Source organism: Thamnophis elegans, chromosome 4, assembly GCF_009769535.1.
Source record: "Thamnophis elegans isolate rThaEle1 chromosome 4, rThaEle1.pri, whole genome shotgun sequence".
NCBI classification, from domain to species: domain Eukaryota; kingdom Metazoa; phylum Chordata; class Lepidosauria; order Squamata; family Colubridae; genus Thamnophis; species Thamnophis elegans.
In genome coordinates this window covers 24,861,171-24,887,338 of record NC_045544.1, presented here as the reverse complement: position 1 = coordinate 24,887,338, position 26,168 = coordinate 24,861,171, and the positions used below count along the sequence as shown (strand labels likewise).

At 38.0% G+C, this 26,168-nt stretch overlaps 1 protein-coding gene across 1 annotated transcript in view; it reads left to right on the top strand.

The window, feature by feature from the left end:
- Positions 1–26,168, top strand: part of MMS22L (MMS22 like, DNA repair protein) — a 94,189-nt gene that overhangs the window by 52,329 nt on the left and 15,692 nt on the right. The window contains exons 16-24 of the mRNA XM_032215268.1: positions 10,170–10,357; positions 11,940–12,090; positions 12,870–13,012; positions 14,491–14,633; positions 14,764–14,923; positions 17,142–17,311; positions 20,813–21,021; positions 21,509–21,675; positions 24,397–24,493. Of these exons, the coding sequence (XP_032071159.1) occupies positions 10,170–10,357; positions 11,940–12,090; positions 12,870–13,012; positions 14,491–14,633; positions 14,764–14,923; positions 17,142–17,311; positions 20,813–21,021; positions 21,509–21,675; positions 24,397–24,493 (1,428 nt within the window). The remainder of the gene's footprint in view (positions 1–10,169; positions 10,358–11,939; positions 12,091–12,869; positions 13,013–14,490; positions 14,634–14,763; positions 14,924–17,141; positions 17,312–20,812; positions 21,022–21,508; positions 21,676–24,396; positions 24,494–26,168) is intronic.

Sequence of the window (26,168 nt, the reverse complement as noted above, 5' to 3'; positions counted from 1 at the left end):
CCGCTTCATAGGGCTTTCAGCCCTCTCTAAGCGGTTTACAGAGTCAGCATATTGCCCCCACAGTCTGGGTCCTCATTTCACCCACCTCGGAAGGATGGAAGGCTGAGTCAACCTTGAGCCGGTGAGATTAGAACCGCTGAACTGCAGATAACAGTCAGCTAAAGTGGCCTGCAGTACTGCACCCTAACCACTGCGCCACCTCGGCACATTTCACAGTTCTGAAACTACAATATCAGTGAATTCATTTGCATCAAATTCCTCAGAATAAATATTTTGAGATCCTCCAAAACCGGAACTAAGCAATCAGAAAAATGATTTTTTTTCTTCTTCCTCATTCTCTCATGATTTCTTTGGCACCAATCTTCTGCATTTTAGAGCCTTTTCCTGAAACCTCCTTTGGATTTCTTTTTTTTTTTTTTATGTTTCTCATGCTGATTGTGTCCCTTTAAAAATGGACATAGATATAAGGTTTGTTTTTCTATAAATCCTGGCTTATTTCCTGAATTCTTTATAAATATCGTAGCAAATAACAACCTCCTTTGTGCATTACAGCTGGACTGAGCTTCAATTCTATCATTCCCAACCAGGATGGGAATTGAGGTTCATCCCCTCTGGAGGGTATTAGGTTGGGTAAAAATGGGATCAACGGCATGCAAGCAACAAGTTATGAACAAGTTATCAATTCATGATTTCCCTAATCCTTTTTTTGAAGTGTAACTTCCTGCATGGGTTTATTGTGCTAGTAGGTTGGACTTCTAGATTTGAGTTCAACTGGCAATCCTAATTTAAGGAAAATGGTTGTTGTGCAGCTTATGTGTGCATGCCAACATGTGTATTAAATGTTTCTCCCAAATCTTCCTTAGAGGGGACGGTTCATCATTAATTTCTTATCATCTTCCTTTTAGGTAAGTATGATCCTGCTTTGTTCTTCTCTGTTTTTCTTCTTCTCTTCATTATTCACAGGGAATAATTTTGTACAGATAGTTCTTGACTTATGACCACAATTGAGCTTAGAATTTCTGTTGCTAAGTGAGACATTAATTTTGCCCCATTTTATGATTTTTCTTGTCACAGTTGTTATTGAATCATTGCAGTTGTTAAGTTAGTAACACAGTTGTTAAGTGAATCTGGCCTCCCCATTGCCTTACTTGTCAGAAGATGTTGCCTGGACACTGAAACCATCATAGATATGAGTCAGTTGCTAAGCATTTGATTCAATAACTCCTTCCATATTTCCCCTATAGAGAAAAAGAGTTTCATTCTTGGAAGTGGATGATAGTTAAGCAAAGGGCCAGCTCGTTTTCCAGTATTGCTCACAAGGTTATTTAATTAGGAAAACTTTCTTTATTTTGCCTTAAAAGAAATAAAATCTTCTTCAATGTTATTTTTGCTTTTAAATTTTCCTTTTTATCTGTTTATATAAGCATCTTTCCCATATCTCTGTTTTAGGAACATGGCAATTTAGAAATGCAATTGAGAGAATGCTCATTGTTATCTTTTCAATTCCAAAGGGGTGGAAGGCTGCATTTCATTTAATTAAGAGTTCATTACAAAAGAGTGCCCTTTTCCTGTTGTATTGTTGTGCCATACTGAATCTCTGGAATTTTTAATGACTCCAGCCACCTTTTAGAAGGTCAGAAGATTGAGTGATTGGTACTACTTTAATAAAAAAAAAATTCTCCCTAAACAAGAACTGTTCTGGAAAGTCCTTAGTAACTCCATCTCCATGTAAATGAACACTGTAAATTGTGCAGTGAGAATGAGGGTGGAAAGGAATTAAAATAATTCCAATAAATGGTTTAATTTATGCCTCAGCAGTTAAGCATGCTCCTGGTTAACAGAAATACCCTTCGGCTACACAGGATTTTGGAGGGTTGTAGGGCACTCATTTGCACATAAATAGCCATTAACTGATAAATTCCCAAAGGTCTCCTGTTGCATGCTAGTGGTTTTGACCTACTTAGCTAGCTTAAATTTGTTTTACAGAATTATTATAATTCTATCCTTGGCACTTAAACTTTGTGATTAATGCATGCCTCACAATACAATTAAACTATAATTACACAGATTTACAGTTTGCTATCATGGTGTTATTGTTATTACAAAAGAGCTGGGTTTGGCAAATATTAGGAGAATTAGGGTTCTGATACCCATCGCTTTGCAGTTATTAAGTGATTATGTTAAATGGGACTCCTTTACTTCCGAAGGAGAAGTGGGCAAGAGGTGAAACATTAACATATCAGACAGCTTTAAAGTGATAGTGCAGAAGCTATAAAGTAATTTCTGTCACATAGCTAAATTGAATTGGATGGTACTGTGTCTCTTCAAACAGAGAGAGAAAAATAGAGTGTTGAATTTTGTGACTTCAGATCATTCTGTAAAGGAGTTTAAATGTAGACATTAGGTTAGCAGGGATGATTATTTTAAGCCGTGTTGAAGTGAAGTTTTTAGAGTTGCCCATGGAAGCACCTCAGTTGAATTCTATGGTGGACCTATTCAAACAAGAACCCTGATCCGCTCACTGCTAAATCAGATTGAAGAACAATCTGAATTCTTCTGGCTGCATTCAGCCCAAATATACCAGAGGGGTTGATTAAGATTAATGAGAAGGGCATGTTTGCTATAGCTGTCTACAGTGGGTCAGTGGCAATTTGCAGCATCTGTAATACACATCTGACCTGACCTCTCTGCTCTTTAATATGTGTCTGACCTGCATGGCTGCTTTGTGACAGCACATGGAAATTGATACAGACATGAAGTAGCATTTGCCTCTTACTCTTTTGAGTATCGTGCCACATACTTGGATTTTTCAACATAACTATGATTATAATTCCACCCGCAAGATTCTTCACTTTGATTTGTACAATTTATTGCCTGCATTTGTGGGAGGAAATGTTAAGAAGAAGAAAACTGCTTTATTGTTATTGAAATGATGTTGTGCTTATCTGGGATTGTCAGTTTATGATCTGCAGATCTCTTACTAAGTATGAAAGCACATATTATGGTGGCACCAACCATCCACTCATATGCACATGTGTTAGAGGACAGAAAAGATGAGAATGGCTACAATTGTGGGAATATTGATAACCATTCAGCCACATGGGAAATGTGGACAAAGTTTAGTCCCAGTTTTAAAAAAATAGAGTTAACTAATGTGATATGAACCAGCTATTATGATTTTATTGGCAACCGTACATAGGTGATTTGTCATTATTATTTTTTTCCAACTTTCAAGTCTAGATTACAACTTTCAGATTTTCTGGTAATCTACCAAATTTATAACCAGATCTGATACCTCTTGGTTTATTTAAAATATGTCAAAGCCAACTAGATGCAGCCACCTGCTGTAGTCTAGAGTTGCAAATCCCAAGCTTTCCAGCTTGGCGGCCTGGCCTGTGTGTGAAAGAGAGACTGGTAGGTGCAGGCGCATGCCCTCCACTCATGCAAACAGAGGGAGGGGGGAGAGAGAGAGATCTCAAAAATACTGCAGCATGTACCAATAGTCCTTGGGTTACAATGGCAATTGGGACCAGTATTGCCATTACTAAGCATTGTAGTTGTAAAGTACAGTGTCAAATAACTGCATTGCTTAACAACAACAATTCAAGCAGTCCTAATTGCCATTGTAACCCCAAGACATGCAGGTCATTAAGCAGGAAGCAGCAGGAGTCCCAGGTAAAGAGAGTGGGGATATTATAGAGGGGTGGAGGAGGCCCTGAATGGCCCAACATAGCTTGTACATAGGTTGGGGGGGGGAAGGTTCTATAGTGTAGCAGCCAAGGGAAGGAGGACACGTGTATGTGCAAGTGCGGGGTCGAGGGAGAGAGGGCAAAGGGAGGCTATGGGAAGGAGGGTGCAGTGTGCTGCAGAGGAAAACCGGGGGAGAATTTACCAGAGTGACATGTGGCTTTCCTTGATAGCTTTCCATTGACTTTGTAGACAGCTGGCAGCAATTGTAATCATGTGACCCTGGAACACTAGCCAAGAGCCTAAATTGCAATTTTATGAAGGGGGGGTAGAGTGGGCAGAACTTTAAAGATCAGTTGCAAACTTTGAGGACAGGTGTTATCACTTGTTCAGCACTGTTGCACCTTCAAAGAGTTTTTGAATGAGTAGTCAGTAAACGAGACCTACCTGAAAATTAATGATTCATCTTGAACCAAGAATTAAAAAGCGCTAACCAAAAGAGAAAATGGTCACCATGCAAGATCAAGTTTCTAGAACTACCCGGTAATAGGTTGCCCTCTCAAATAGAAAATAGCCTGCAATAATAAGAGTACTAATAGATTCCATTGATTTCTCCGGCTCAGTGCAGGCTATATGCAAACTTTCACAAAGAGAGAGGGGAATTTATGATACATTTGTCACATCCAGCCAGCAGTGCTGTTGTTAATACATCTGCTTGCTTGGTGGTTTTCCTTTATCCTGTGGAGTGAAAGGACAGGAGGATCAGCTCGGATCTAAATGAGATTACAGCTAGTTCGACAGCTTATCTGGTCTAATGCCAACTAGTGTGGCTTTGCACATCCTAAGGGGTTTACAACAGAAACTGTTTATTGGGTATCATCAGTTTACTCAACACAAGCAGGCTAATCCTCCTCATTCTCAGCATGTTGCAAAAATTGTGTGTGAGTCCAAACCAAAAGCAAGTATAGCCAGAGGCTTGAGAGTCCATTGTCTTGCTTCGTATTGATTTCCCCATCCTTTCTTTCAGATTCATTCAAAGTCGGTAAAAATAAAACCAATAAACAACCCTATCACAAGCAAGAGGTTAATCTGACCTAAAAAATCTGACAAAAGCATCCATTAACTCTAAGAAAAAGATGGTAGCTTTTCTTTGCAATTGCTGTTACCCCAAATTTCAGGAAGAATTAAAAAAAAAAAAAAAAAAAACACCTGAAAACACAGAATAATGAAATGGTTTCTTATCCAACAGCAACTACCATTTTCAGTGCTCTGCAGCGTTTGTATTAGTAGGACTAAGTACTAATTTGCCTCAACTTAAAAACCTACACTATCATTAGCTGTCTCAGCTAATTTCCCTCCCACTCCATGTATGTGTCATAATTATTTATATATCTGGGTTTTTAATGCTGCTTAAACTTGAAAATTAAATGACAATATAATGCTACTTTGTATAGTATTTGTGGCGCTCTCATATTTTCTATCTGACATGAAATCACTGTAAGTTCCTTCTGTGATTTTTTTTTAAGAGTAATGTAAAAAGGTTCCCCTCGCACGTATGTGCTAGTCATCCCTGACTCTAGAGGGCGGTGCTCATCTCTGTTTCAAAGCCGAAGAGCCAGCGCTGTCCAAAGAAGAGCATTAGTAAATTAACCAAAATATGCAATGTTTTTCTGTTAGTTATAAGTAGAAATTATATACATTAGAATAAAGGTTCATAACTTGATATCATAGATGCACACCTAGCCCAGTGTCAAATCTTCAATATATATATTTTAGATTTATCTCCCAAATTATCACCAAATGTAATTTTTAATGTAACAGAATAAATATTTCAGATTAAACATTGGGCAAACAGATTATCTTTTGTACTCTTATGTATAAAAATTTCATGTACTGGTTTTACAAATGAAAAAGCAGAATAATATGGAATCCTTTAATGATCATCCTAGACACAAAGCAGGATTATACTTAAAACATAATGAATAAACTTTGTTCAGAATAAAAATGTAGCATTTCTTCAATGTCTTCTATGTTATTGAACAGTCCTCTAAAGAAGCATTTGGTAATAAACATATATTGGCAGAGATTGCTGGCTTCCTTCTGTCATACAAATGGGGCAAATCAACATGTTTTTGTTTCTGTGAGACATTTTATGTACATATACTGTAGCTTCCTACACCCATCCCCGCCACCCCAAAGATAGGTCCCTAAATGAATTTATTGCTTAGTTGGTGTTGAAATTTGTTAATGCTCATGATAGAACTTGTAAAATATTCCCCAGTTAATGTAACTAGTTAGCAGTAGTTGATGGCGGCTTTGATCTCATACTCTGTTAGTTTGAGGAGGCAAGATGTTTTAAGGGAACCTCATATAGGCTTAGTAAACCTATATAGATATTTTCAGATAGAAGATAAATAGGAGGGAGGGAGAGAAAATTAGCTCCTCTAGTTGCTGATGTTTGAGAAAAGTTTGTGTGGTAAATGGTAGATATCTCCTAAAACATGGTTTGGTTAGGAAATGAAATTACATTAGATTTTTGGTTTTCTACATGACAAGTTGAGGCAAAAGAGTAAGAAAAACTATGAATGTAAGAAGATATGCATAATGATAGGTGAGTAAAGAAAGAAAAAAAAACAGAAGATATTAGGGATAGGAGTCCACACATATCAAAAGCCTTGTCTTCATCGCAAAAATGCAGAATATATACTCAAGCATACAGAGCATATGGAAGCCAATCCAGAAACAATACATTTCCTTTGCTTCCCACACACTTCCATCTCCAGGCAAATAGACTTTTCATTTGTATGATCATAGTTACAGCTACTCCATCATTCAAAACTGGATCTAATCGAACTTAAAAATAATCCCAATTTTAAAATAGTCAACATTTTCCATAGCCATCACAAAGTCATCAATACATGAGACTTTGCTGTGTTTAAAATGTGTTTCCAGTTGTAAATCGCTGCTGACTCTATCATATCATAAATCATAAATATCTATGATTTGATGAATAATTTGCATAAAGATCACACAAATTAGTTCTTATATATTAAAACTAACACTTTGGCATTTGTAAATGAACATACCCTGTGTAGTTGTTGTTTTTTTTGTTTGTTTGTTTTTTGTTATCCAGAACATTTATTCTTCATTCTACATATGTTCATAAATTGAGGATCCAATTCTGTTTTGAACTTAAGATAATTGTTTTTATGAATTCAGTTTTATGATTTCCAAAGAATTTATTTATTTTGGAAAATATTGCCACGGTTTCCTCACAGATTAAGCCTTCAGCTATATTGTAACTCACAGGAGCCTCCATGTATAAAATCTGTGGAGTTCTTGGCACTCTCTGAGTTTGGTTGTTTGCATGCAAATGTTTCATTACCTGACCAGATAATGTCATTAGTGCTAGTTAGTGTGACTTCACTATTCACCTCTGAATTTCTTTTGTTCAAATGTGTAAAATCTGTTTATTTTATAAAAGAAGTTGTATCAGCTTAAAATATCTAGATTGCAGCAAAAAGAAAACTAGTAAGTCCCAATCATATTGATGGCAAAAGCTCTCCTGTTTATGTGATTTAAAAGACACAAAATTCTGCAGATGCAGGTACATTTCTTACAATTGAGTTTATTTTCTGCAGACAATTTGGATTGTTGGAAAATGTTGGAGTGTTAAATCCAAAGGTGTTTTAAGTGATAGACAAGCTGACAAGTTTTAGAGTAATGATGATGTGGAAATACATTCATGTTTATATACTTTTAAAAATCTAAATTTAACCTTTTAGATTCTACAAATATTATGCCATTTTAAAGTGTATTTCCAGACTAAATTAATATACTGCTTAAACCTGTAATGTCTCTTTCATACATCTCTACTGAATATGTATCTTCTTAACTGCATGGTGAATGTGTTGTGACAAGCTGATAAGATTTTTTTACATGGTATTTTAAGTTTTCTTATGCCAAGAATTTGCAAGAGGCTACATCAGTTAGTTGGCAAAGACATGTCACAATAATGATTCTTTAATTTTCTGATCTCTGTTGGTTAGCTGAAGAGCATAATACATATATATGTGTGTAGCAATTATAAGTTTCATCCTTTTCATTGTGAAAAACAGGCAGATGACAACAAAAGTAACCATTTGTCTGAATAAAATCCAAAGGTTACATATATGTTTGATGCATGCACTAACATGTATATATGTTTGTGTGTTTTAAGGGGCACATCCCTTGAGCTTCTCACTAAGAAGTAAAATTTCTTTTGCATTGAATTTGATTCCTGATAATACTACAGATACTACCATAGTATTTATAATAGTACAGAGGTGATTTGCCCATGTCTTCTTTTGACTTCCCATTCAAACTAATAGCCTTGGGCCCATTCCACTAATACCTAGGTCTGATTTTGCAGTACAGCTTGATTCTGTCCCTGAAGACGTTTCTGCAGCTTCTGATACTCCTTGAAAAATTACTCCTGAAGATGGGCCAATAATTCAAAAAAGCATTTTGTATGATGCTGTTATGCAAAAAAAAATGCTTATGCAAATATTTATACATATGCAGCTACATAGTGGTTAATTCTTGCAAATTTTCCCATAGGGAAATAATACACCATATTTTTTAACAAAAAATACTATCTATCTATCTATCTATCTATCTATCTATCTATCTATCTATCTATCTATCTATCTATCATCTATAAATAAATCCATGTTACACAATTCTAAATAGTATAAAATTCAGTCAATAGATACATTTTGACTTTTCTTATTTGCGAGGAGCTAAATAGATCTCCCCCCCTCTAAATTTAGTTAAAAGTAGTTTTTTTTTCAATCAATCTTTAGATTTAGGGTTGATTTTTCAATTTCAAATACACAACTACAGTATATAGGCCCCAAAGTGAGGAGAAAATAACCCAGAAAACAGATATTACATTGTGTTTCTCTATTTATTATTCCCTTATATATTTCAGATGGTGTTTTTTATCAAGGAGGAGTCCATAATGTTAAATGTCAACCATAAGTCTTGTTTCTTTGACTGATGCAGACATGCAATAGAGCATCTGTTTCTGTGTTTTTTTCCTTGTGATTTTCATCACGTTTTTCTTCCTTGCGGGCTGCAATTTATAATTTTATTACAAAGTCTTCTGTTTCAGGCAGATTAATGCAGTTGCCACAGATGGATAAGGCAAGAAATATATACATTGAACAATCCAAAGTGAGGGAGGAGAATAAAGATAAAATGGAATTTCCACAGGCTTTTTGCCTCGGTGCTTCCCCAGATTATTATGGGCTGTGTAGACCTAAACACTGCTAGATAATGAACATAACTCCAAGCAAATTATCACAACAGTCGTTGGTCCCATACAAAATAAAGTCAGTGGAAAGAAACACCGTTCTTGAAGAGTTAAGATAAAATTCACAAATATGCAAGTCCTTTTCTGCTTTCAATCTGGCTACTACCAAAAGGAGTTTGAAGACAACTGCCTTTCCTTGTTGTTTGCTACTGACTCCTACCTTGTCTTTGATTTTACACTGCTGTTTGTAGAATTTAATAAAGCAAATGTAATAATGCTACGAGTACCTTAATCTACAATCTCAATTTAGCTGACCATGAGATAAATAGGAGCAGGAATGATAGTGCATTTCTACGGATTGTTTTTAATAAGCGTGTTATTTAGTTGATCGTCCAAGAGCAGCAATGCCTCGCTTTCTAGTCTGCCAGACAAATTTATTAATGCTTCCTGCCCCTCCTCCAACTGATTCCCTGCAGACAAATCTCTATTGAGCCTTTAGAAAGTCACAACTTCCAAATTAGATTAAGTACTAGGAATTGTACTAGCAGAATCAAAGAAAATTGAATGCGTTATTGAATTCATGCCACATTGTCTCTATGAAGGACTGACTTTAGATATAACAGTAACTTTAGTCCTTAGTTTGCTGTGAGTGTTGCTGCCACGTACTTGAAAAGGGTTAATCTTTGTTTGTTTGTTTTTTCATTTATCTCTACTGAGACTGCAAAAAGAAAAAAAAGCTTCAGTGATAAATGCTTTTGAGGGGAAAAAAATATTCATAGATTTCTATGCCTGACCCAGTTTCTGTATATCGTGCATAGAAAATTAACAAATCATGAAAGATTTGGCATTGGAGTGTAAGCATACTTACTTGTCATTTGATAAATACATTCATTTTAGAATTGCCTGTTTCCCATTTGGGCCTGACATATTAAGAGGTGCATAATTAATGGATGACATAAATAATTAACATTAACTTTACGGTGCTTAATATGCCATCATTTATCCATCAAATTGCTTGTATGCATAAATGTCCTTCCATCAAGTTTTGAATTACGAAAGGTGATTTCTAAATCCTTAGTTTCTGTGTTGCACAATAACCAGTGCATCTTTTTTTTAAAAAAAATTCAATTACTCTTCCTCCCAGGGCAATAGACTTTATGGTCACATCACCTTTATTTCTTCTTAGAACAGCACATGAGCAGTTAAACCAGGGACTTCGGTTAGGAAATCCAGGCCCCAATGCACAGCCTTCATCAGTGGCGAAAGAGCACCACCTTGCTGTTGCCAAAGCTCTCTGGAGAAATTTCTTTCCCTACTTGAAGGGCCAGAGGATGGTGAAGACTCCCCCTCCTCAGATTGCAGATACAGCTGCAGGTTTGTACTCCAACTTGACCTCGTCTTTCTTGTGACCGTGATGCATTCTTCCTGTTTCTAAAAAATTTGTTACTGGATATAGTAGAATCTACCTACATATTGTAAGATTCCTGTAGGCAGCCTTTTGATGCATTGCATGTATCTCGATGGGAAGAGAGAAACTCATATTTTCCTCTGAGTAGAGGTTTCACTTTATTAATAGGGTCCCTCGGATCTATAAATCAAGTGGCACTTTTTTTTGGTTAGATGTTCATTGTATTGGAAATTGTGTACTTGTGCTCTTAAGCAATGTTAACGGTTGATACGTCACCATATTCAATACCATGCGTATTCTCCGTGCTTAAATGAGTTTGTTCAGAGTCTCTTGCCGCTGCAAATTCCCTTCCCTCGGGTTTCTCTAGGATTATGATAATCTTCACTGTTCTGTAAATATATCAGGTAAGATTTCAAATACATTGTGTGACTGTAAAAAAAAAATCCTATATTCTGGAGTCTTGTAATGTAAGAATGCCACTCAAAATTCTAGCAGATGAAATGACATCTTCCAACAAAACTATAATAGTGGTGATCCTTGACTTCACTGGAGCTGTGCCCACCTAATCCAGTTCCTTTGTATTTTAATATAGTACTATTTCTTCCATGATATTCCCGTATACTAACTCCGTATATTTCAACTCAGTGCAAGAAGGCTTGCATTTAGTTATAATACCTCACTGAATCCATTTCAGTATTATTTGTAAAAGATAGATTTGAATTTAAATGTATTTTCCTCAATATGAATTTAGAACTGAACATATGCATTCTTAAAAATCCTAATTGTTAATGAAAAAAGACCTTGAACTTCAGCAGCTTTGCAATAGTTAAGGTATAATAACGGAATAAAATGCAATTTCCTTGGCATGTAATGGCATATGGATACGACACTAAAGCAGTGGCTCTAGTACCTTCTTTTAGTCAATTCTAGTTTTCCTTGCATAGTGCTTTAAAAGTTTTTAAAAAGGAAACTATATAATTGATCATCAGTAACATTGAGAATATAGCAATGTTTGTGTTAAAATGCTAAAGAAGAGTGAAAGTATGAGTTTCTTAATGCATATTCAATGAATGAATAAATGACATAGCACAGTTAACTTTTAACTCATTTTGATTGAGGAATTAGTGCCAATATCATTTTCCTCTTTCCCCAAATATCCACAAAGATAAAAATAAACTCGGATTATAAATAGAGTGGGTTGATCTATGCTAGAGAGTAAGTCCGACTGATGAAGCTGGCTTGACAACATATAGCATAATCCGTGTCACTTTATGATTGCTATTTCCAGTTTCTTTCATTTGTAACAATAGAATTTCCTGGAAATAGAAAGCAGCTGGTGGAAACAGGTTTTAAGATGCAAACAGCAAGCAGGAAAAGCTGAAGCATATGTCTTGAAGCTCTGCTCAAGATTTCAAATTATTTATATTCACTGGGGAATGGGAAAGAATCTTAGTATTTTTTAAAAATCAATTATATAAAAAGCATGGAAGTTTGTTCTACTTCTCTACTCTTCTAACACATAGCCACTTTGTTTTTTTAAAAAAACAGGTTTGACTTTGTTAGCTTTGGATTTACCCAGCACATGTACCTCAGATCTCCAGCCTCAGCCAATTATATCTATGATGCAGTTGTTTGGATGGGATGATATGGTTTGTCCTCGGCTGGTATCAAGGTATCTAACTCATCTGATACAAAACAGGTAAGCCATATAACATCCTGGTTAAATAAAAACAGGTGTCATAACTTTGGTTTACTTTGTCTATTGCAGTAACAAATTTTACTGCAATAAACAGGTTTTTTATTGCAGTAAAAGATTTTTTCAGTTATATAAATAACTGCCAATATTATCCTTTATCCAATACACTAAATAATCCAATTTCAAAAGCCATTTTGTCATGCTTTTGTCAAGTCTGACTTAATTCTTTTTAGTCTGATAGGAAGCAGATGTATGGTGGGGAAAGGGGAACATCAGAAAAAAAAGAGGATAGAATAATGAAGAAGAAAGGTAATGGATGTGTGGTGGACAGTAAAGACGCTAAATTGCATTTCCAAGCAGAGATTATCATTTTTCTTCTCTCTCAATAGTTCAGGAGAACCAACTCCAATACATTATATCAATTTTCCTGAAAACATTTACATTGTATTGTGTTTTCATTGATTTTCCTAACTCCCTGGCCTATATAAGTTGCATGGAAATTTTGCACTATTCTGCTGGCTGTACACTGAAGCACAATTGGAAAACTTGGAATAAGTGAGATAAGCGTAGATTTTGCTACAGTTTGCAAACTAGGTTAAGGGTTCGTTCTGCCCAGTTTTGGGAGAGGTCATGGTATTCTGTGCCATAGTGCATATGGGGCATTTCTTAGTGACAGGAGTTCTTGGAATCATTTACAGATTTTTTTTAAAAAATCAAGGAGAAAGAATGACTTTTCTATTTATCTAATTTGTTTTTATTTATTGGCTTTCTTTTCTGTACAGTGCACTGGCTGAAGCTCTTACTGGCATGGGTCATTCATCTTACCAATCCTTGTTTGTTCAGTCATGGTTTCGGTGCATTTTACAGACGTTTATCAATCAGCCTCCCGAGACTTTGATCAGAACAGATGCTGAGCAAACTTCCAGTATGTGCATTGGTTTATATGTGATCAGCAGCAATAGAAACTCAGTCTTTTCAATTATGTACACAATGTTAGTTTACCACTACCATCACAGTTACTACTTTTTTGCCTTATTATCTTCCAGTTTGTGTTTGCCTGCTTGGGCAATTGATTAGTTGCTTATTTTTTAATTTTAATTTAAAGTAAATGTGTTCATTTGAAAACAAAAAGAATTCCCAAACATTGATGAATAATGTAATTAATTGGAAATCATATGTCAAATCTGATAAATTATTTCAAAATGTTTTAACTCGTGTGAGAGGACATTGTGCTGTATGACAATTGAAAGTCTGTATTTATAGTTATTAATGCTAGTGATTCTTTTTATTATATTTTCAAGCAAAGGGGAAGATACCTGGGAAATTGGAGTAAAGGACAAAAGATGAATTAGTGGTCATTTCATGTATTTTACATTTGATGTTTGATGATCTGACCGGAATTGAGTTAAACATATGAGCTTGGTTAATCTGAGCAGTGGATAAAATTTAGAAATATTTTATCTTAGGCTTAGGTTTGTCTTTTTTTAATGTTTACTGAAGTATACAGATGTTTGCAAGGGGAAATAACAAAGATGGAAAGAGAGGTTAAAAGCAAAGGATTGGGGGGAAGATACTTACTAAGAGTCATAGCATCTTATGACTTCCAAGAAATATGTATGCTTTCTTTTTTTAAAAACCTGCTTTTTTTCAGGTTTTTCGATTAGTCTAGAACAGGGTTGTCAAACTCGATTTCATTGAGAGCTGCATCAGGGCTCTGTTTGACTTTGGGGACGTGGCCATGGTAAGTGCAGCCAGTTCAACATTCCTCGTGTCAGGGGCACTTGTGATGGCCTATGGGGGGAGAGAGATTCTCTATTGCTAGTAGTTTTTTTTGCTAGCACTCTGCCAAGCGAAAACGGAGCTCAGGGGAGCCTCTGCGCAGTTCCCTGGGCTCCATTTTCAGCTGTGATGGACTCCAGCAAAAAGGGCCACTGCACGTTTCACCGCTCCGTTTTCACTGGCAGAGGCACTGTGGGCCAGTCCTTTGCTGTTTCCAGGGCAACCCCAAGGGCCAGATTTAAGCACCCCATGGGCCAGGTCCAGCCTTGAGTTTGACACTCCTGATCTAGAATAATAAGGTTTAGAGTCAAATTTACCCTCTTTCATTGGAGCTCACTAAGAGACTTGGCCAATTACATTCTCAACTCAACCTACCTTATACGTTTTTTTGCACTTGTTCAGAGAAATTGAGGAGGAAGCACTGGGTTTACGCTTTGTGCTCCTTGAGGAAACACAATATATAAATCCAACTAACAAATACTACTGGTGTTAGAGTACAATTAATATCTTTTCCTTGTAGAAGTTGTAGTTCACTATACCTGAGGAACTGTCTAAGGATGTATACTTGATGAGAAAAGTCCAAAGCTAAGTCACATCAAATTCTTCTATTGTGTTGATAAATAGATAAGGCTTATATGGAACAACTGACTGAACTTACAAGACTGATATTCAAACTGCCAGAAGTAATAACTATCTTCTCAAAGGCTCACTTTGAGGAGTCTGTCTACAAACAAGATCCTAAGGAGGCTGTTTTCCGGTTCATTGAGGTACGGTGTTTATTATAAATATCAGTTTTGGAGGAACAGAATTAGAAAATGCCCTATCCTATCTTAATAGGATAGATGTGTCCCAGTATCAAGAATTGCTCTCCAATTTTTTTCTCCTATATTTTCTTAGGCTGTTGGAAAAAACTACAGTGAGCTTCAGCATCTGCCTGAAAAATCAGTCATGGTGACAAAGGCATTGGTATATCTTGGTGACATATTAAAATATGTAAAACCCTATTTAATAAAGAAAGGGCCTGCAGAAGGACTCCATCTCACCTACAAGATAATAGGTAATTCTCATACTTAAGGTAAAGGTTCCCCTCGCACATATGTGCTAGTCGTTTCTGACTCTAGGGGGCGGTGCTTATCTCCGTTTCAAAGCCAAAGAGCCAGTGCTGTCCAAAGACATCTCCATGGTCATGTGGTCGGCATGACTAAACGCCAAAGGCTCACAGAATGCTGTTACCTTCCCACCGAAGGTGGTTTCTATTTTTCTATTTGCATTTTTACATGCTTACGAACTGCTAGGTTGGCAGAAGCTGGGATAAGTAATGGGAGCTCACTCCTTTACACAGTGCTAGGGATTCGAAACGCTAAATTGCCAACCTTCTGATAGACAAGCTCAGCATCTTAGCCACTGAGCCACCGCATCCCTAAATTCTCATGCTTAGTGCTCCCCTTATCAACAGTATAAAGCAAAGCCATTAGTGTCAGTGCTTCCAGGCAGAAGAACTTCTAACCTACAAAAGCCAGGTTGCTCTTTGGTTCCCTTGCAAGTGTCTGTCAACAAAACTAGCCAGGAGACATAGTGCCTAGTGGGGTTGTGTTCATTAAGAGTTTGCTGGGATGTGCATTTGTTAGGGTTGTCATAAACTCCTTCTGTAGCACATTGAGACAAGTTGAGAATAAACCTTTGCAACAACTTAGATTTCCCCAGGAAGATCTGTCCCCAGTCCCCAGTTTGGCCCTTCAGATCCCCAGTGTTGCACCCATTGCTGCTGGGATTGAGTTCATCAATCTTATTGCTGGCTGTCCTCTTCTTTTCTTTCTTTACTCTTTTCCTTAATTCTTACACAGATAGTCCTCGACTTACGAACACACTTAAGCCTCAAATTTTTGTTATTAAGTGACGCATTTGTTAAGTGAATTTGGCTTCCTCATGGACTTTGCTTGTCAGAAAGTTGCAAAAAGGAATCACGTGACTTGGGACAATAATCATAAATAGGAATCAGTTGCCAAGTGTCTGAATTTTGATCACATGATTATGGGAAAACTTTTAACTCTGAAAAACAATCACAAGTCACATTTTTCAGTGCTGTAATTTTGAACAGTCACTAAATGAACTGTGGAGGACTACCTGTAATTACTGAAAGTAGTTCTGTTCTTTCCTGCAGACTGTTATCTTGAGATACTTGCCGCCTGCCTGACTTCCTTCCTTCCTTCTTTCCTTCCTTCCTTCCTTCCTTCCTTCCTTCCTGACTTCCTTTCCTTGGAATGCTTCCCTCAGTTCTTCAGAGCTGCATACTATTACATATTTTATTAAAAGTTCTTCACCCAGGTCATCTTTGTGTCAATATTATACATTTAAAAAGTGGGGGAGAGAAAATATTATAGTACTTAGTTTCAATTTTTGATTTTCTAATAACGAACGTTCTTTTTTAATGTCTGCTTTACTTTAACGTTCTTACTTAATAAATAGCATTAAATATATTAAATAAAAATATTGCAAGTTATACCTGTCAGTCTTTCAGTTATAGTTATTTGGAAGAGCAGCATAAGAAATTCCAGAATGCATCTCCATTAGAAGGAATTTCAACATATTACGGCTGTGTTGACACCATCATTCTCAGAATAGCAAATCTATTGATCTTCTTGTGGTATTCAAAGTCAATCGATGGTTCTAGTTTTGATTCGTTTTTCCTGTGCAGACCTAAAAAAAATTGTGAAGAATGAAAGTGGGTCACACATTCTGTTCTAATGCAGGCTCCGTCATCCTGTGAGGTTTCTGTTGATGTATTTGAAGCAAGGCTATCCTTTTTCCCAGTGATATTTCCTATTCAGAGAAGTGAAGGGGGATTCAAAATACGTCGTTGAATGTTTTGTGCATTCATAACATTTGTTTTGCTTTATATTTATTTGTTCATTTATTAACCAAGTATGTTACTGCTTTCGATGAAAAACAAAAGGCAAAAGCAATTTGCATTAAAAATGATCCTACCAAACAGTAAATACAAAGTACAAAAGTAGCATACATTAGCATTATTTCTTTCAGTATACTATTCCCTGACGTATTTAGTTTCAGTCCAAAGTTCACAACTCTCATTTTTAGTTCACTGTATAAATGGACGTTCACCATCCCCAGGATTATTAAGCGGGATATATGGAAATGTGACTATTTGGTTGCTATAGTTACCGGTAGAGATGAAATCCGGCAGAAATATTTCTTCATGCTTCCTCTCTCTCTTTTTACAATTTCGACTTTTGGTTTTCTTGTTTTTATTTCGACAGGATGCCTTATGAAGTCCTGGGCAGCCATATTGGCTACTTCCAAAGCACAGCCCCTCTTGTTCCGCATTATAGATTGCTTGCTTTTGCCCCATGCTGTGCTTCAGCAGGATAAAGAACTACCTGCAGTGATGTTGGCTGCCATTCGTGAGAATCTCCCGTTTTTCCTTCAGGTGCGCTGGTCTCTCTATACTATGTTCATATGAAAACACACACACGGTCACACACACACACACACACACACCACTTTGATGTAGTGGTTAAGGTGCTGGCCTAGAAATCAGGAGTCTGTGAGTTCTGGTCCTGCCTTAGCAAGTCACACTCTCTCTTAGCCCAAACTCACCTCACAGGGTTGTTGTGGAGAAAATACGAAGAAGGAAGAGGATTGTGTCTTGTTTGCCATCCTGAATTACTTATGAAAGTAGTAAAAGGTGGGTTTAAAAAAATCTACAGTATGCGTGTGTTTGCATAATAGAAGTAACAATGAGCACATGCATATGTTGGTAAACTCACGAGTATTGCAAGATTGGGGGTGATTACATGTTGCTCAGGGCTTGATTTTAATTATCTCAAAAAGTAGTTGCTACTTGTTCAAATACCTGACCTAGGCACATTTCTCTCCCTTATGTGTTTTAAAAAAATGAAAACTGAACTTGTGAAACAAATAATTGCTTATTTATCATTCACTAATTACAGATATTCCTCACATAATCAACATTTGTTTGGTGGCCATCAGAAGTTACAATGGTGCTGAACATATGTTATGTAACAGAGTCCCTGAAGTTAACAGCCATTACAGTACCCCCACTGTCGCATGCCCAAAATTTGGGAACTTGGCAGCCTGTGCCCACTTACAAATGCTTAAGCGCTTCAACTCTCCCCCCCCCGCCCTTTCTCTGCCCTTTGTCCGCCCATCATAGTCCTTGGTGGCAGTGGCGGTGGTAGAGCTTTCTTTCTTTTGCTAGTGGGAATTCAATATAAGATATTTCATGAATTCTCTAATACTAACTCCATATGGTTATGGAATCATGATTTACTTCTGTTCTTGTTAATCTTAGAAAGCATTTTCAACAAAATCTGTTTAGATAGATAGAAGGAAAAAATGCACAGAACAAACAAAAAGTCATGAAGAGAAAATTCTTTATTCTAGCTAAAACAAGCATACATTTCATATAAAATTAGAAAAAGGATCAGAAATGAATACTCCAAAGCATTCATAGTTTTTTAAATAAGTTGTAAAATATTGGAGTCCTTCACACAAGGTTTCCTGACATTGCTTTTCATTTTTTAATTTGTTGAGTTTAACCATTAATTCCAAGTACAAAACTAAAACATTAAATTATTGGACAGAAGCAAGATAAGAAAAAAAAATGTTTTTAACCATAGATAAGTAATCTTCAACAACTAGTATCCCAAAAGAGGACTTTATTTTGTTTTGTTATTGTATGAATTATGTGAACAATGTTTATGTCAGTTATCCCTGCACAATTGAATTACATAATTGAATTTTTGGTCAAATATATAAAATGTAAGCTAGGCGTTTTATATTAATGACCAAATAACATGTTAAAATTTGTTTGGAACTTTTATATGATTGTATAATAAATTGTATACCTTATTTGTATATTGTCCCTTGGCTAACTTAATTTTTACATTGTCAATCTTTTAACTGAAGAAAATGTCATCAACCAAATGTTACAGATGGGCACATGACAATGGTGCTATACTTAGATTATGCCCTGGTCCAATGAATATCACCATGGACTAAAGAGGGACACCATAATCTTTATCACTCTTCTGTAGAGAGTAGCACCTAGAGTTAGACCTCAATAAAATTAAGTATTCCTAAACAGTCTCGAAAGCCTTACATGGATCATTAATGGGTAGAAGTTCAAGCAGGTGATACCAAGGGGTGATTTTCTACTCATCTGATTATTAAAAAATAGACTTTTATATGGAACCAGAAGGCTCAAGGGTCGTTTCAGAACCTCAGGGGATTTCAATTTATCCCAGCTGCTATTGGGTATTTTGTGGCTAACCCCCTGAACCAACTTCTCTATGAAGTAGAATTTGGTTTGGGGGGAAAAGGCAGTCTGCTTGAGATCATCCACACCAAGTTTCTGAAGTGTTTCAAGTGCTGGATTGCATTTCAAATGTGGCATGTTGTTTTACAAGTAAACATAGGGGCTAGATTAAGATATTTAACATTTTTATTAATACTATTTGTTTTTAATACATATATATTTAGAGTAACAAAGTTGGGAGGGACCTTGGAGATATTCTAATCCCGTGATGGTGGACCTGTGGCATGCAGAACCCTCTCTGCAGGCACGCAAGCCATTGCCCAAACTCAGTTCCACCGCACATGCGTGCGCACCTCCCACCAACCAGCTGATTTTTGGATCTCTGTTGTGCATGTATGGAGGTGGCATGCGCATGGGTGTGGGAAACATGCATGGGTGTGATGTAGGGGGGGGCACGGCCCATTTTTGGTCCCAGGAGGCTTCAGGCCCACTGAAAATGGGGCATGCAGAGGCTGAAAATAGGAAGTGCAGAGGCCAAAAAAGGAGCACATGCAGCAATACGTGGCAGCAGCATTGGGCGGTGGCAATCCCTGCAGCCTGGAACAGCTGAGGCAGTATTCCGGGAGGAAGATCCAACTGTCAATCAGCTGCTCATGCTAAATCAGGCTGTGCTGAAGCTAAACAGGTTGTTTGCTAGTTGCTGCAAGGAGGCAAATTGCTGGGAGGTAGAGGCCAAAGGGTGGGGGCTAGCGGGTGAGTGGGGCTTTGGTAACATTCGCTAAATAAGATGCACAGGCATTTCCACCCACTTGGGGGGGATTGTCTTACACACCGAAAAATATGGTATATCAAAAACTAAATATAACATACTATTAAATATGAATACCAACATTCATTATTTTATTAATAGAAGTATTCTATTTAGTAATATAATACTAACATTCTATGTACAATTTCAAAGTTGTTCAATAATTCTCATTAAGGGACCTAACAAGAAGATTGTGACTTTGGGTCAGTCACTCTCTCTCAACCAACACACCTCACAGAGTTGTTGTGGAGAAAATAGGAGGGGGAAGTTGTGTTGGATATGCTTTCCACCTTGAGTAACTTGTAAAAATAATAAAGGCATGATACAAATGAATAAAAATAAAATCTTTGCCCACCTATCCGTGATTGAGGATAATAAGGAACAGAGAAGAACTGTCAGAAAATACTTCATATTTCACACCCTCAGCCACAAGTGGAATCCTCTTCTTCACCTGGGTCACATGACCTAAGTTAATAGGTCATTGTTATATTTACAGCAACCCTCCTGCCTGTCTCTAGAAAAATACTCTTTGTCCTAGATATGGGGCAAAGCAAGTGGAAATGACCAAGCTCCGATAACAAATACAGAAATAGTACATATGTTCCTGTTTTTTTTTTAAAATCTCATCCCTTTTTTATACATTTTAAGAAATAAAACACCCACTTGATATGTTTGAAATTTAAGCTATATTGGAGTAGTGATGCCATCAGTAATTCTCAATAGGATGTTTCCAGCAGATTCTACTTTCAGAAGACTCATTTGATATCCTGATGATAGCGATGTTTTGCATTCACAATTTAAATGTAGCAAATTATTATTTTCTCCCCTCCCCCTTTCTGTAGGGCTTGTCCTTTATATGTTGCCTTTGCCAGTCACAAAGTCAGAGTGCCTATTTGAACCAATTGTTACGGGATGTGATTCGCCAGTATTTGGGGCGCTTTCTTCTTCTGTCATCTCGAGCCGGGCATCATCCCATCTTGCTGGCCTTGTGTGGGTCTACTGCCACTCCAGAAGCCATTCATCTACACAAGACTTCTGTTCAAGTCATCAGGTAGCATCTAGAAAACAAAATCAATGATTGGCATTTGAATGTCTAACAGCTAAATTGGTGGAGAAAAAAAAAGCTTTGGTGTCTTTACTTTGAAAGCGATACAAGCATGATATTGGAGAAAAAAAACCAGTCAGAACTTTTGAGCTGAAAAATATCTGGATGGATTTAATTCCATCAGAACATGCTGTATATATGTAAAATTATTTGGCTGAAAATGCAGCTGAAGAATATACAAATGTGTATATGGACATTCTGAGCCATCTGGGTCATGGTTGTCCCAAAGGTGCTTTTTTCAAGAGGCAACTGGACTTTCTGGTTCTCTTTCTGGAAGACGTTTCGCTTCTCATCCAAGAAACTTCTTCAGCTCTCAAAGAAAAACCAGAAAGTTCAGTTGCCTCTTGAAAAAAGCACCTTTGGGATACAAACATTTGGTTCTCATTACTAATCCTAAAGAATGATAGAATGATTCCTTTTTATTTTCTTCCAGTGAAAATTATCTACAGTTCAAAGGTAATGCCCCTCCTTCTCGCCTAGGATTGGTGTTAGCTTTCACTCTTGAAGCACTGCAAAGGACCAAAAGCATTGAAATATGTGATGTTGAGACGTTGCTGCCTTCTGTCTTAAAGTGCCTCACATTGGTTAATGAACCACAAGGTAAGCTTGGGAGCTTCCATTGTTGTCTAATAGGGGTGCATTAGAATATCAGAAAGTATAAGAAAAAGATCACAGACTTCATTGTACAATATATAGGGATGGTGGTGAATATAAAGAAGATTTTCCAATCTGGCAATAAACTTGTGAGTGATTCACCTTTGTAAATGTGTTTTTATTTTCCATTTTCATTTCGTACAGTCACATATATACTGTGCATAACCGGGGCCATATAACATTAAACAACATTAGACATTCCTTTGTCTTAATATATTTTAGACTGTATTTGTTAAAAACCTATACCATGTACGGGCTCTGGGAAGTCGGGGGGGGAAGGGAGGTGGGGTGTTAGGGTGGAGGGGGGATATATAGTATGTGTTAGATTTTAAAGTAACGCGACTGCACTTGTATACTGTTGCTCTTTAATTTCACTGTAAAAATAGGACAAGCTGAATATATTAATAGATAGTAGAAATACACCGAAGGGAGGAGTAGAGGGATAGAAGAAAGAGGGGGAGAGAGGGTGGGAGAGAGGATGGGAGGGAGGGTGAGAAGGAAGGGAGGGAGTGTACTGGGAGAGAGGAGTGGTAGAGGGGGAGGGGAAGTAGGGTAGAGGGGAATGTTGGAGGTAAGATGGAAAGTTGGAGGGGGGCGAAAGAAAGGGTGTATGGAGGGTCGAAGAGGTACATTGGGTTTCTATTTTGGGGGGTATTGTTGACAAGAGGAATGGCTGTGTTTATTGTTTAATGTTATAAGGCCCCGGTTAAACTTGTGAGTGATTAAAGGGTCTTACAACTGTAGTACCTAGTCAGTGTCTTGAACCAGCCACTGGCATCATTTGAGCCTTGATCTAATCAGACTTAAATTGATAAAAAAATTCTGGTGTTTATTTCTTAAACTCCAAATGCTTAATTTGCAACCCTAGCTATAGAATTAACTCGAGAAGAAACAGGTTCTGTACTGACATATAGTGAAAAGCTTTCTAGATGGGTAAGAGACATGGAAGGACAAATATAATATACCTATTGGGTTGCTTTGCGTGTTAGTGACAGCTTACCAGTGCTCAAGGAGGCACAAGCAGTCCTCGCTTAATGACCATTTGAAGTTGCAAACTGAACAGATACTACTCATTACTGGTCCTTGAAAATTGGTCATTTGGCAGTGGGCCCGCATTTTCAGTTCCTTCCCCCCCCCCCATCTGCTTTTGGCCATCTTGCACTCCGCTGCCACCTTCCCCTGCAGCTCACGCTTCCTCCTCCTGCACAAGCCTTAGATATATGCAGCAAGGGTGGCAGAACCTCATCTACCAAATGGGGCACACTGTCCCAGCTGGGGAGGAAGGAGGGGAAGCTAGTACTTTCCACAGGCAGAAGAAATGTGAGGTCTCCTCCTATCAGTGGCAAGGTCTTTATCTAACAACTGGGACTATCGGAACTGCTGTCACCAAGCAGCAGTTTTGTCTTAACAACCGTTTTGCTTAGTGATAGAAATTCTGGTCCAAATTAGGATTGTTATGCAAAGTCTACTTGTACTACTACTTTTCCTCTTCAAACAAATTTCACAACTAGGCAATGTGTCTTGAGCTCAGGTGATTAAATCAAGCTGGATGTCATGCAGGACCTCCTCTCTACCAAACTTTCAGTTCACGTGGGTTGGCTGCTTTGCCTAGAACTGTTCCTAGGCAGAAAAGGAACAAGTCTCATTGAATGAAGTGCTCTTTACAACAACGTTAACAGAATACAAAGTTAAGGTGAAATCCTGGTAGCATCACTTCAGCCACTGCTGAATCCAGGTCCTGGATGAAATTGCTAATCAAGATTCCCTCTAGAACAGGGCTGTCAAGCTCATGGCCTGCAGGCTGGATGCATCATGCGCTGGCCACGCCCAGTTTAGCGAAAAGGGGGGAAATCACGATATGTCACGTGACGCCACTATGACGACGCGAGTTTGACACCCCTGCTCTAAAAAGAGAATTGTTTAGTCTCTTCTCTGGTTGCAATGATTTCATTGTCATTCTTCCAGAATATTCATATGATATTAATGGTAACAACCCTTGAGTTAGAGAGTACTTTTAAGATTCAAAATGTTTTAGTTTACCATTTCAACTATTTAGTTTTTTTGGGTAGAACAAAGGTGAGAGAGAATGGTTTGTCTAAGGTTAATGTGGCACAGTGGTTAAGCTGCAATATTGCAAGCAAACTCTGCCCACAGCCTCAAGTTTGATTCTGACAGGGCTCAAGGTTGACTCAGCCCATTTTTCTGATGTAAGTAAAATTGGGTCCCAGGTTGTTGGGGGAAATTTGTAAATAATGCTGACATTGTAAACCGCTCAGACAATGCTGTAAATACTATGGGTTGGTATATAAGCCTACCTGCTATTGCTATTGCGCACACATGAGAAAGATGAAGCTACTAAAGCTGATACATTTCACATGGGCCACTTCAGGATTCTGTACAGCAAAAATTAAGAGAAATATATTTGAAGAGGTTGGACTTTCTCTATAATTCCATAGGCCTTAAAGATTACTATATTAACTCGGTCTCCAGCTATTTCGTGGTCATTAGGCACCTTCCCTTTAAACCTTTTACATTCATTAGGCCTTGAGTCACTCAGAATCATAATGCCAAAAACAATCACTCCTCCAGCCCCAATCATTTCATAAACTTCCTAGGGCTCTTTTCGATGTAGCTATTCAGAGGCTCAATGCAATTTGTCTCTTGCAGTTAAAAAACTCTCTACGGAGATACTGCAGTACTTGGTAGAAGGCTGCCAAACAAGGCCAGGAGGCGAGCTTGCCACCCAGCTGATTTCTGTGTTGAGGTAAGTAGAACACTAGCCAACTGGCACCAAAATGATTGCAAGCATTTGACAGAAAGCATGTTCTTTTAAGCAACTAATTATCCCTAACATAATTTGATGTGGATTGTTTATATACTTTCATTCTTGGCAAGATGGTTTATTGTGTGGATTGGCCAACAAATCAGGAAGCACACGCACATCCCACCCCCTGTAGATGTTGACTACTAGGGGGGAGATTGTCACAGTTGCAGCCATGAAGACAAAAGAAGTTTTAATGTACGTTGAAGCTTCATCTTTAAACAGAATTATATACTGCCTTGTGAAATCCCACTGTGCATTCCTCCATCACTGCTCTCTCATTGACAAATATTCTTGATCACTTGCACATTTGTTGTAATAAATATTTAAAGACGTTTTGTTGCAGCAGATTGTGGTTTGTAATCTACTTACGAAAGATCAGGACTTGAGACCACGAAGGAAGAGAAACAGGTTTATTGGATGCATCGAGTTCAGCGTGTTCACACACCAACATCTGAACTGGCCTGGCTACGCTCAGGGCAGTGATTTTATACCTTTAATCAAACTTCGTCAATCAGAGGGCGTTTAAAGAGGCGTATTCATACAAAACGTAAAAACCCCTGTTCAGAACAGGGAAGTACATCTTGGAAAAATACAAAAGCAGATATTCATACCAACAGTTTTCTGCAACTTCTCTGTTCTATCTCTACCCCACGTCTGGCTTCCTGTGCCCCTCCTTTACAGAGTCTTGCCACACTGTCAGCCCTATTTGTAATATGGGGAAGTTAAAAGTCAACTTTGGGACTCCAGGGCACTGGAGTAAAAGGCCAAACTAAAATGAATCTATAAGGTCCATTCTATTAAGACCACTTAACCTGGCCAGCCACTGGTGGGTTTACCTGTGCAACCCATGCTGTATCATTCCCCCCTATTGAAACTTCACCCAATCCTAAGATTACTGTGTAGTTTCATAAATGGCAGGTTCCTCTCCATGAAGCATGAGCCCAACATATTTGCTCGAGCGTCCTTCTTCTGAGCGTCCCACCAGGGCCAGGACCTTTGCAGTAGTACACTGCAGTACAGAGTTTGCCAGTGGCACTGGAGAGGATATTCAAAGATTTATCAATCCTCTCCCCAGCCAAGTCCAATACTGCCTGCAAATGCATGATCCAGGTGATCATGTAAATTGGGGTGCGGTAACCCCAAGACCCATCCTCAGCCCAAGTGGCCCTCCCATATGTGCATACGATTCTCTCTGAGCTCCACATGTCGGATTTCTCGTATTCAGCCAGTTCCTTACAAGGAAAGTTAGAGAAGGCTGTGTCCACCTTCCTCTTCTGACGGATGGGGCCTACTGAGTCATACACCAGGACCCCTAGCACCTGTCGTGATTGGATGGGCAACAGAAAGAACCCAAAGTTTTATCCATCCAAGAACACAGGGAGGACTTCGTAGGCCAATGTGCCATGAATCCAATACATGTTCTCCAGGGCTTCCCAAGTGCTAGATGGGGTTTTGTGGCTTTTTTTCCCTTTTGTCCTTCTGTGGATCCTGCAGGCATTGAGTGCATTCCAATGGAGAGGGGGTAATGGCCTCCCTTGTGGCCCTGGGTTCCCTTGGGGCTCCCTTTTCCTTCCCTTGTGGGCCGCCCCTCCCACCCTCCTGAGGGGTCCATGTG